The sequence below is a fragment of the Acomys russatus genome, chromosome 9 (genome assembly GCF_903995435.1).
Source record: "Acomys russatus chromosome 9, mAcoRus1.1, whole genome shotgun sequence".
Taxonomy (NCBI): Eukaryota; Metazoa; Chordata; class Mammalia; order Rodentia; family Muridae; genus Acomys; species Acomys russatus.
The window spans coordinates 21,911,635-21,923,871 of record NC_067145.1 but is presented as its reverse complement, the minus strand read 5'-3'; the positions used below and the strand labels follow the sequence as shown (position 1 = coordinate 21,923,871).

Below are 12,237 nucleotides of genomic sequence, written 5' to 3'. Positions count from 1 at the left end.
TGTGAGATCTGAAGTGAAGGGAGCAACATCGAGGCCCTTACCAAGGCTGGCACTGGAAGGAGGGAAGGTTACCTCTTTTCTATTAACCTAAATGACTCTACTGTGCGCAGTATATTCCCATACATGAAAGTGTAGACCACACCCAGCCATGGTGGGTTTCCTGTTAAACTACTTGACTCACTCCTACATCAGACCCCTTCCCCGCCCCCACCTTGCTATGTAAATTCTCCATCACACTGCAGGAGCCAGGGGCTGACAGTCCTGAAGCGTGTTTATACCAAAGTGCCAACGTTGTATCTTAAAGAGTCTTCGAAACAGCCCAAAGGCAAACCAGAAGATGACAGCCAGGGCCTCAATGCTCTATTTTAGAAAAGAGCAGGGGACAGAGAGAGCGTCCTGCTACAAAGGACACACACACTATTACTGGAGCTGAGGACCTGCAAGCAGCCAGCTCTCCTGACGGATAGTTCCCGTGGCTCCCAGAATCTGAAACACTCTTCTGTGGGTCCCTCAAAATAAGTGGCATCGCCTCTCACATTCTCCACACTATAATCACAGCACCGAACCTGCCCTCCCATGTTTGTCTCCTCTTGTTTCCAGAGAAAAGTTTCTACCACCGGACCTCCTGTTTTCTAGTCATAATTCCAACTTAGCAGTCCAGTTTCGTTTTTCTAGCTACTTTTAGAACTTCCAATCCAGGGTTGCCCCTCTTTACATCCCCTACTTGGGCCCCCCACCCCCATCTCAGTATGGGTGTGGTGACTGCCAAGGGCTGTGCACAGGTGTGTGGGTGGGGCCTCGCATCTCCTGTGCTGTGTGATAAGGGTTTGCCTACAGGACAGTGAAATCAGCCCACACAGGTGAGTAGACTTCAGATTCTTGCTGAGCAGGACCCAAGATGTCACAACCACTGAAAATCTCACCGATCTAACCCCATGAAAATATTACTTAAACAAAGTAAAACTCAGAGCTGAGTGTACTGGTGCACGCCTGTGCTTGTAGTACAGGGAGAAGCTACAGTAGGAAGTGAGTGAGTTCCAGGACAGCCTGGCAGAAATCCCATCCCCAAACAAAAATAATGAAAAGCCCACAAACCAACAAAAACCTAAGACCCGGTAAGGGCCCTAAGACCTATGTTCCAGAAACTGGGCAGCTCTTCTGAGAAACAGAGCTGTCAACTACCCCCAAGGCCCCTTCCCCAAGGCCCGACCAGTTCCTGATCTAGATGCACAGGCTGGGAGATCATCTCAGAATAAACAACTCTTCCCCTCCGAGAAATGCTCAAATTACTGTCCTTCTCAAGACCAACTTCAAAATCAGTTTTGGCATGAAGAAGCCACCGTGTTCAACGAGAAGACAGCAACCTTGTTACTTGCTTGAGATAACCCTTAAAAGTGGCCGTTGTTCTGCTCTCACAGTGTCAGTGTGGAGTTTGGTGGTTGTTCTAGGAACAGAAGGTTCCCAGAGCATTGGGAGTAAGAAAAACAAGTATAGCCCAGCTTAGGTTTGCAAGGCTTGCTCTGAAACCTGTGTCTACCCATCTGGTCACCTGTCTTTATCTATGGAGAGCAGAGCTGCCTGTGAGGCCAGCATAGGCTGGAGTAAGCTGTGCTGCCCAATCAGACAGCCTACTCTGACTGCAAAGGTGTTTCATAGGGATTTTCTTTCATTTATTGTATTTTAGTTGTGTGTGTGTATGTGTGTGCGTGTGCATGTGTGTTGAGGTTGAGGACAACTTGTAAGAGTTAATTCTCTCCTTCCATCATGTAGGCTCAGGAGAGCAAACTCAGATGATCAGACTTGGTGGCGAGCACCTTCACCTGATGTGCCATCTCGCCTCTCCTTATGTGTATTTTCTTAAATAGGACTGGAGCAATTTGAGGATAAGTGCTATATAAAATACACGAACACGTTAGTATTATGTTGTAAGATCACTTCATTGACTGTCCAAGGTTAACATGCACAGATGAGAGAAAACATACAATGTATGTCTTTCTGGGTCTGGGTTATCTCCTTCAGAATGACTGTTTACCTGCGAACGTCTTACTTTTGGTTTCCTTAAGACAGTCAGTACTTTTAACTGCTAACTAAGCTGTTTCTCCAGCCCCTATGTTCAGTTTTTAAAAACCTATTTGTATACTCTAGACAGTAACCCTCTGTCAGATGTATAGCTGGTAAAGATACTTTTCCCACCCTGAAGGCTGTCTCATCATTCCAATGATGGTGTTGTTTGCTGCACATTAGCCTTTTAGCTCCCTGAGGTTGCATTTATTAATTGTTGTTGTTGTTTGCTTTTGTTTGGGTTTCTGTTTGTTTGTTTGTTTGTTTGTTTCAAGACAGGGTTTCTCAGTGTATCAGAGCCCAGGTTGTTCTGGAACTTTCTCTGTAGACCAGGCTGACCTCCAACTCAGAGATCCACCTGCCTCTGCCTCCTGAATGCTAGTATTAAAGGTGTGTGCCACCATCACATAGCTCATTGCTGATCTTACCACCCTGTGCTTTTGAAGTCCATTCAGAATGTTCACATACGTGTATTGCATTTAGAACACCCACAAAGTTCAAAAAACAGCTAAGGAGCCATATGGGAGATTTCAAGAAGGGGAGATAAACCACAGTGGTACAAAGGGTTAAAAGGCACTAATGGTACAGGAAGGGTTTAACGGAGAGTCAGATAGAAGGGCAAAGTAGACGATGGGAGAAGGGATAACTACCATTAAAGATAAACATTTTCACACACACACACACACACACACACACACACACACACACACGCAGTTTAAATGGAGTTACCCTATAATGAGTCAACAATGCTTCTTCTAGACATCACCGGATGATAAATAAAAAGCCTCGTGCTTGGCATGGTTACTGCCTGTGGAATTGTTGGCCAGTAAGGTCCCACAGGCTCACAAACATTACAGACTATTGCCAGTGCCCTTGTTACCCTCCAGAACTTGAAACTATGCCCCTACTGCTGAAGACACCCTACACGCGAGCTGTTGAACATGGAGACATCAAGCTGGTGCTCAGTAGCACGCTTTACTCCTGCTGACTAGCTTTCACAGTGCTGGGGGAGAAAATGAGGTATCCACCTTACCCAGTTGTGAACCCTATGAGCTGCATCAACGGCCAACCAGGCGAGGCAAGCCCACTGGCATATTAGTGGCATGAGCGTCATAGAGTAACGAACCACTTTCGGATTGGATTGAAGTCCGACCACATAAGACGAAACCCATATGTGCCACCATTATCAGGCCAAGTACCTGTGTCTAGACAAGTCATGGGCACCAGGGGAGAACCTACTGCTGTTAGCTACTCTGCTAAATACACCTAGTATATTAAACTGATTCCTAATGACTTACTCTTATACCTATAGATATATAGGTGTAACAGTACCTATAGATATATAGGTGTAACAGTACCTATAGATATATAGGTGTAACAGTACCTATAGATATATAGGTGTAACAGTACCTATAGATATATAGGTATAAGAGTACCTATAGATATATAGGTATAACAGTACCTATAGATATATAGGTATAAGAGTACCTATAGATATATAGGTATAACAGTACCTATAGATATATAGGTATAAGAGTACCTATAGATATATAGTGCATCTTTAACCATCATCAGAGAGACTTTCTTTTGCAGTAAATGGAGATTTACACAAAGACCCAAGCCTATTCAAGCTGCAGAAAACAAGAGACTGCGGAATGCTCAGCTCTCAATGGGACATCTACATTACCTTCCTTCCAGAGCTCAGGAAGAAGGGAAAGAAAGGATGTCTAAGAGTCTTGGGCAATGGATGACTAAAAGGAAACTATTTTCTGGACACAGCAGGGCAAGTGCACACATGAAATCAATGTAGTTAAAAGACAGTATGCGCAAGATCTGTGAAAGTTCAGGCTGGACAAAATTCCAGCATGGGGACAGGAAGTATAGGCAGTTGACAGCTGCTGGGAGAAAGGCAGTTTCTTTAAGAATGTGACCTATGATGGTTTGACCACTCTCCAGTGTAAGGCCATGCATCCAAGAGTGTACGGGTAGCACAAGTTGCACTTGCTGGGTTTAAAAATTAAAAATAAAAAGGAAGACACAAAGTTGGGTGGATAGGGGTGGGATGGTGTATCTAGGAGGCATAGGGGAGGGATAAATATGATCAAAATACGTTGTTTGCTGTGAATGAACCAAAAACATAAGGGGGGGGCAGTTTGCTTCACTGACAATGACTTTAGACGTCTCTAGAATAAAAACAAAGTGAACGAAAGAAAACATGCCACCAGAGGTAACCAAAGTTATTCATTCCTGATTTTGCCTAGAAGTCTAATGAATTTTGGTTTCCTGGACACAGACCAGACCCAAGGCAGAAAATTTAAAAGCAAACTTGACAAGCTGGCTATTTTAATTGCATTTGGTCACTGTTATTAAAGAGGTTGGGTAGGCACATTGCAAAAATGTCAGTTACCAACTGTCTGGTAAAAAACAAACAAGCAAACAAACAAACAAGAAGAAACACATAACCTAAAATGAAAAGGAGGAGGAGAAGGAGAACGAGAAGGAGGAGGAAGAGGAGGAGGAGGAGGAAGAGGAGGAGGAGGAGGAAGAGGAAGAGGAAGGAGGAAGAGGAGGAGCAGCAGCAGCACCACCACCACCACCACCTGTATCATACATCCAAGGGTCTCCAGAGCTCAGAGTTGGGTCATATTGGTTGGTGCGACCTTGTGGAGTATTTTCAATGTCACTGTCACAGGCAACCTTGACTGCCTAGCACAAGACAGACACTTATAGGCTGTCCAGAATGTTACAATATGTTTTGCAAACTACATTTCATAAGATAGAGAAATAGGTAATATAGACATATGTTGTTCAACTAGATTTGTTTTCATATTTTGAAATAGAAAATAAATTATCCTTAAAAGGACAAGCTTCAATTGTTCAGAAAATTCACTGGTGTGGGACACTTGTATGCAGCTAACACTGAAAAAGGTAAGCCTTTATTTAATCTCCAAGGTAACTAACAGCCACAGGTACTCACAAGTATACCTGGACATCACAGATACGTACATGAATACTTGACTTACATCTTTTTTTTTTTTTTTTTAATGAAGATATCCCCAGGTATTTCTGGCATGGTATATACTGAGAACTTTATATCACAGTGAAGGAGTTAAGTATCTACCCCTCCAACCACACCATGTCCGCCTCTGTCACCCCACTATACCCCCTACTACACCATGGCCACTACCATCACCCCAAACCAAACAAGGACGAGTAGAAAAGAATAAAAACCAAATTACTTATCACTAACATAACAGCGGAGTGTGCTCCATCTCACAAGTTTTCCCATACTGTAAGTGATAGACACCCTACACCACAAAACCACTTTTAAGGGACCCATCTATTACCAGAAAGAGAGGTAGGCATGATCTGCACGTAGGAAGCACAGGCTCGGAAAGAAGCAAACCGAGAAAGTGCCATGGAAGCTATTCATCAGACGACCTCAATAAAGAAAGCAACGGGCCACCCAACTTTTGTGGCTCTCCAAACAACCTGCTTTCCCAAGTAAACTAAAGGGAAGTGCTTTAATGCAGACGGGCTGCTGAGAAACTTGGAAGCACAGGAGGGCACTGATGAAGAACACCACGGAGGTCACGCTGTCCTTGACTAAATATGGACTGTAAGAAAAGCGTGACCTAATTTTTCTATGTAAGAATGACAAACGTTTCAGTTTGTTTCAAGGCACAAAAGCATGCCAGGACTAGAGCCCAGGGCGTTAGACAAAGCGCAGTGTGCAGTTGCCACACAGAGATGTCCACTGAAACTTTATGCCGCAAAAGAACAGACAAGTAGCCTCAATGTTTAAACAACAGGGTGGCAAACAGAGGAGAGATTTACAACAAGTTTATAAGTCAAGTGAAGTCTTATGCTGCCATTTAAAGCCACACTTAAACACTGTTAAGGCTTTAGTTTGTTTTCTTTTCTCTCTCTCTCTCTCTCTCTTTCTCTCTCTCTCTCTCTCTTTTAGGTGCAGTAGAGGTGGCAGGGCTGAGGACTGAACACAGGGCCTTTGGGGAATTCTGTACAGTCAGTCTACCACTGAGATACAGCCCCAGCCCCATAAATACTTTTAAATTATTTGGGGGAAAATGCTTCTGTGTCCAAGTCACTAAAATCTTCTCTCTGTAGTGGAATTTAAAGTACCTCCCTTCCCACTCCCTGCTTCTCAGTTCTTACCAAACATCAACAAACTGCACCTTTTATGAGTTGAGTCACGTTCGTTCTCATGATGTGGCCCCGGGCTCTCTGAGTGTCGGGATTCTAGGCTTGCCCTATAGTGCCTGGCCACCTACTACTTTTATAATTAAAAAAAGAATTATTTTGAAATTTATCTCACCAATACCAGAGTAGATAGAAGGGGCTAAACTGGGCTAAACTGTCTTTGCTACTGTCCCTTAGACACCTACCTAGCTTGGGAACTGACACTTTGGTTTTGAATTACCTTGGTGGTGTGCCCAAAGATTGTCAGATCATGATGTCAGGCAAGTCCACCCAGGAGGTCCCTGCGTGGCTCAGTGAAGTTACTCTGAATAAAGGAGGAGCCCTTTCACAAGCAAGGCCTCAGCCACACTAATTCTTACCATTTAGATCCCTACACCTTTTGGTCTAATGGAAAAAAAAATAATTATTCAAGGAAATGAAGATGTATTTTAGAAAGGAAGAACACTACTGTCTTACAGGCTTATTGCTGTGAAGAGACACCATGACCGAGACAACTCTTATAAAGGAAACCATGTAGCCAGTGCTGGCCTACAGTTTCCATTACTGTCCTGCCAGGAAGCATGGTGGTATGCAGATAGTCATGGGGCTGGAGAGGTAGCTGAGAGTTCTACATCTGGGTTGGAGGAAAATGCCACCACAGGCCTGGCTTGAGCATCTGAGGCCTCAAAAGCTCACCCCCCGCCCCCCAGGGACATATTTCCTTCAACAAGGCCACACCTCCTAATAGTGCCAGTCTCTATGAGCCCATGGGCCATTTTCATCCAAACCATCACAACTTTTCATTCTCCCCTCCTTCGTTTATGACACTGATAATGCCAGACACCCTTAACTCAGAGGCATAATTCTAGGCTTTCTATATCATGAATGGCTTTCTTAAGAAAGGCCAGGCTGGCACTGGGGGTATGAATCAGCAGTATAGAATGCATACTGCTCTTCCAGAGGACCAGAGTATGTTTCCTAGCACATATATATATATATAGTAGCTCATAATGTGAGATGATCATATTGAACTCCACCAAACTCAGTGACTCCCTTCGAGTCATTTGAAGTATCTGCTTGTCATAGTAGCACATACCTCTAGTCTCAGAGCTTAGGAGGCTGCGGCAGGAGGATCAAGCGTTCAAGTCTAGCCTAGGCTACACAGCGAACTCCTGCCTTTGGCAGGGTGGGAGAGGGTGTCTCTTATCATGTGAGGACAATGTGGCACTAGGTAGAATAAACTTCATCTTAAGAATGCTGTAGCAGTAGCGCACACCTTTAAATCCAGCACTCAGAGAGGCAGAAGCAGACGGATCTTTTATGAGTTCGAGGCCAGCCTGGTCTACAAAGCAAATCCAGGATAGCCAAGGCTACACAGAGAATCCTTCTCTTGTAAAACAAATAAATGCTGTAACACTCTTTACTAAAGTTGCCCTTAACATTTTAAATGCTGTTCAGTATCTTTCGAAATAGTTATTTATTCTATATAACTTGATGTAGCATCTGTTTTTTTATGTCAACTTGGCACAAGGTATAGTCATCGGAGAGCAGGGAACTTCAACTAAGAAAATGCCTCCATACAACTGGGCTGCAGGAAAACCTGTAGTACGTTTTCTTAATTACTGACTGATGTGGGAAGGCCCAGCCCATTGTGGGTTCCTGGGCTGGTCGTCCTGGGTTCTGTAAGAAAGCAGGCTGAGCAAGCCATGAGGAGCAAGCTAGTAAGCAGCACCCCTCCATGGCCTTGGCATCAGCTGCTGCCTCCAGATGCCTGCCCTGTTTGAGTTCCTGTCCTGACTTCTTTCAGTGATGGACTACAACATGGAAGTGTAAGCCAAGTAAACCCTTTACTCTTCAGCTCCTTTTGGGCATGGTGTTTCACCACAGCAACAGAAACTCTGACACTTGGTGAACCTGGCTTCACGAAAATCCAGGACTCTGTACCTGGTGCTTAAATAGACATTCAGATAATGTAAACAAGAGCCTGCTATTTAAGGGGTGGGGGTGGGGAGGGCAATGCAGCTCAGTGGGAAAAGTTCTTGCCTGGTAACAACCCAAAGATAGGAGGGAAGTGAGTCCACAAGGGTGTCCTGTGACCCCCACGTGTGTGCCATGTATGCATTCACACACACACACACACACACACACACACACATGGGTGCATGCATGCAAGCACACACATGCCTCTACTAATAAATAAAATTCTAAAATAGAACATATCCCATCTTTTCACTTCTTTTCTTACCAGTCTGCATTGTTCTATGGTAAAGACTGATTTTCGAAGCTTTATTAAGAGGTATTGGCTATTTCTTATGCTTGCTCCTGGACCTCAGGCTAACCCAACCTTACTAAAATTAAACATTGTTTCCACTGGATTAGCCTAATGATCCAATCTCTTCCAACATGAACTTCTGGGTTACAATTTCCCTTTCCTGGGAGCACTCTTTAATAATTTCCCTCTCTTTACTGAGACTTTCAAGTTCAAAACATGGGAGCTGGCCAAATGGCTCGGCTGGTAAAGGTGCTTGCCACCAAGCTAGACAACCTGAGTTCAGTGCTGGGACCCACAAGATGAAGGAGAGAGCACAACTTCCATGAGTTGTTTTCTGGCTTTCTCTCTCTTTCTGTCTCTCTCTGTGTGTCTGTCTCTTTCTCCCTCCCTCCCTCCTTCCCTCCCTCTCCCCTTCACTCTCTCTGCATATCTTTCTCACTAAATAAATAAAAAATTAAAGTTTCAAAATATGACACCTAAGATTAAATTTTGGCCTAGGATAAGATTTGGAAAGTTCAGTGTATTTCTAAATATCTAAGAAACCTAAATACCTAAGAAACCTAAGAATATTCTAAATATCTAAGAATATTACTGTGCAGCCTTGACTGCAGAAGGCTGAGCATCAGAACCTGCAAAGGCCAAGGTGGTTGTAGACCTGAATTTCAGGTCTGTCATTTACTAGGCATGCATTTCTTAGGCATGAGCTTTACCATGCCTAGAGCTGTCATCATTCATCAAATGTGACACACATAAATATAACATGATCTTTTAATCATGTACTCGATTGGAAGTGACTAATGCTTTAGACTATCAACCAGTAACAATGGGATAAAAGGACAATTCTGGTGTGTGTGTGTGTGTATGTGTTTGTGACTTATATGCTCATTTTTAAAATATCTTAAAATATCACAGAGAGTGTGTATGAGATTTTAAATTATATATTATAATTATCAAAAGTAGTTTCTATGAAAACAGATATATTCGCATTCTTTGCTATAATGCTTATGTATGTTTTTAAAACTATCATTTTTGTTCTACATAACTTTCTTGTTCAGTTCCGAAGTCAACCCTACCCTAACATCTCAAGACTGTCAAAAAAATTTTTTTAATGTGATAATAGATTGGTTTGTGGCTTTTGTTTGTTCTGTTTGTTTTTTAGATACAGTCATACCGTGTGGACCTGGAACCCTTTCTGTAGACCAGGCTGGCCTTGAACTCACAGAGATCACCTGCCTCTGGCTCCCTAGTACTGGGATTAAAGGCCTGGGTGACAACAGCTTTTGTAATTGCTAGGATACTCTACTGGATTACCTCCCCAACAAACTATAAAATGATGGAGAAGTCCATAGTGTCCAGGCAGAGAATCCGGGAGCTAGAACAGACTCACAGGTCTCTCAATGGGCTCCCTGCAACACACATGCTCTGAGCCCCGCTGCTCCGTGATTCCTTTCTTATGTGGTCAGCTATGTGCTGTGGCCAAACTTTTCAGTGAGATCTAAATTTCCACTCTGAAAGTTCTGCCACAATCTCTGAGGAAGTAATGGGCTGATGCTTATACTCATTAAAAATAAATAAATAACCCACCCCCCCGAAAAATATTTGTAATGGCTTTCCTAGTCTTTTGTTCTTGACAAGTCAGGGGTTTCAAAGCTGATGGGGAAAAGCTTGCATTTCTTAATCATCACCAAGGCATGTGAAGCAGGTAAATTGTTTCCCTTGCCTTCCTGTAAGGTCTCTTCTCCCTCACTTGTGAATCGTCCTTTCCTACACCTGCCTACCCAGCGACTGTCTAAACTCCTCGCTCCCTCCTCCAACCCCCAAACACACAGATCTCCATAATGAGCAAATGAGCATTTCCCCCCACTGCTCTGAAGCAAGGTAAAGGGGGTGGGGGGGGGGAGGGCGGGGGGATATGAGTCCATTTGCAAAAGTAGGTCTATCTTGGACTTTTTGAAAAGATTCAGCTCCCATCCCCAAATCCTCTCCCGGGCCTTAGGACGTAACTGCAACCACCTGGAAGCCCTGGAAAAACAAAACAAAACAAAAAACACTTCCCACAGGCAAAGTGGGTACCAGTGCCTCACCGCTGCTGGAGAGCCTTGCAGCACCAGATTGGCAATGACGCCACACGGAGATAACATGAAAAAGAAACAAGGACGAGGAGGGAGCACCAGAAATGTACTCCTGCTCTTTCCTGGCCCAAGGGGGTGGAAGGAAAAACAGAAAGAAAGAAAGAAAGAAAGATGAAAGGAAACAGAAATCCTAAAGTAGAGATAGTTAGTGGTCCGTTAAGCAAGGCACCTTCAGGACACCCCTAATCCTTACCTAGGCTACAAGCAAAGATGTAAAAATTGGAAGTGCGTGAGAAATCAACTTGGAGACCTTGTAAGGCAAATTCTCCCATCATCATTATCACCACCAACTGTGTGCAAGTAAAAAAGCCAGCACTCGATGCTACTAGAAACTACACGGAGTTCTGGGCCCAGGGTTTACATAATCACAAATTACATAATACTTATCCCGAGCACGAAACCCCCTTCTATAGGTGAAGTTCCCCATCATCCCGTCGTTTGTCATTTTCCAGAGAATGCTGGAAAAGTCTCCGATATTTGCGGAGGTAGGGGATGGGTAGCTGCAAAAGTCACCCTGGACAAGCTGAAAAGCCATGTCAAATGTAAAGGGGTCTCGGAGCAGGTGACTCCCCACCTCTCGCATCCCCGGACTCCCGGGCATTCAAGGCCGAGGCTAGGAGAGCGGGGCGCACCGGGCGCGGCCGGGCTTACCTGCTCCCCGAAGTCGATGGCTATGTTGGTGATGCCGAGGGGCACCAAGAACCGGATCAGGGGCCAGTAGTGCGTAAGCGCCGGGAATTTCACCATAGTCCCCGCCGTGGGCTGACCCCACACTCATCTGCCGCCGCGAGAGCACTGTGCTGGGGCACGCGCGGAGCGCGGCGCGGAGACGGAGGCCGCGGCCGGCGGGGCCTGGGGCGGCGGCTGTTCACGGCAGCGGTGGCGGCGGTGCCTTCTCCAAGCGCGGCTGCTCTAGCAGGAGAGCCGCAAGCTCAAGTCCATCCCCGCTGCCCTCCCACACAACAAAGATCTGCCGGAGAGAAAGAGAGGAGGGACAGGGGCGGCGGCGGCGGCGGCGGCGGCGGCAGCAGAAGCTTCTGCTGACAGCGGCTCCATTATAAGCGCTCTGGGCCCGGAAATAAATAAATAACCGCGCGCACGAGGCGCCTCTGCCGCCGCCTCCGCCGCCGCCGCCGCCGCGCGGAGGAAATCAGGGGCGGGCGGAGGCGCGACACCGCTGGCGACCCGGGAGGGGGCCGGCCCGGCACCGCCTCCCTGCTCCGCTGAGCTCGGCCCGGCCGCGGGGGGCGCTGCGCTCGCACACGCCGCCAGTGTCCGTGCCCGCGTGGGACCGCTACCGCTGCCTTAGCCGGACGCGCAGAGCGGGGAGGCGAGCAGGGACACCAAGCTGCACGGGCTGGATGACCCGGCACTGACGGCCCCACGCTGTCCCCCGAGAGCCCGGGAAGGCAGTGTGAGCGCCGTCTCCAGAATTGGGAACCCGGCGCAGAGCTCCGGGGACAGCCGGGTTTGGAAGGCCCTGGCGTCCTGGCAGCCTCCGGCAGGGCAGGGAAGGTTTGCAAGGAGCTGGTGTAGGGGTGATGGGGATGCCGCTGCCTCAGAAGAACAGAG

General features: G+C 46.1%; 1 protein-coding gene across 1 annotated transcript in view; it reads right to left on the bottom strand.

Annotated features, from left to right (window-relative positions):
• Ankh (ANKH inorganic pyrophosphate transport regulator) overlaps positions 1 to 11,711 on the bottom strand; it is a 138,362-nt gene extending 126,651 nt beyond the window's left edge. The window contains exon 1 of the mRNA XM_051151011.1: positions 11,317 to 11,711. Within this exon, the coding sequence (XP_051006968.1) occupies positions 11,317 to 11,412 (96 nt within the window). The 5' untranslated portion in view covers positions 11,413 to 11,711. The remainder of the gene's footprint in view (positions 1 to 11,316) is intronic.
• Between the last annotated feature and the right edge of the window lie 526 nt (positions 11,712 to 12,237).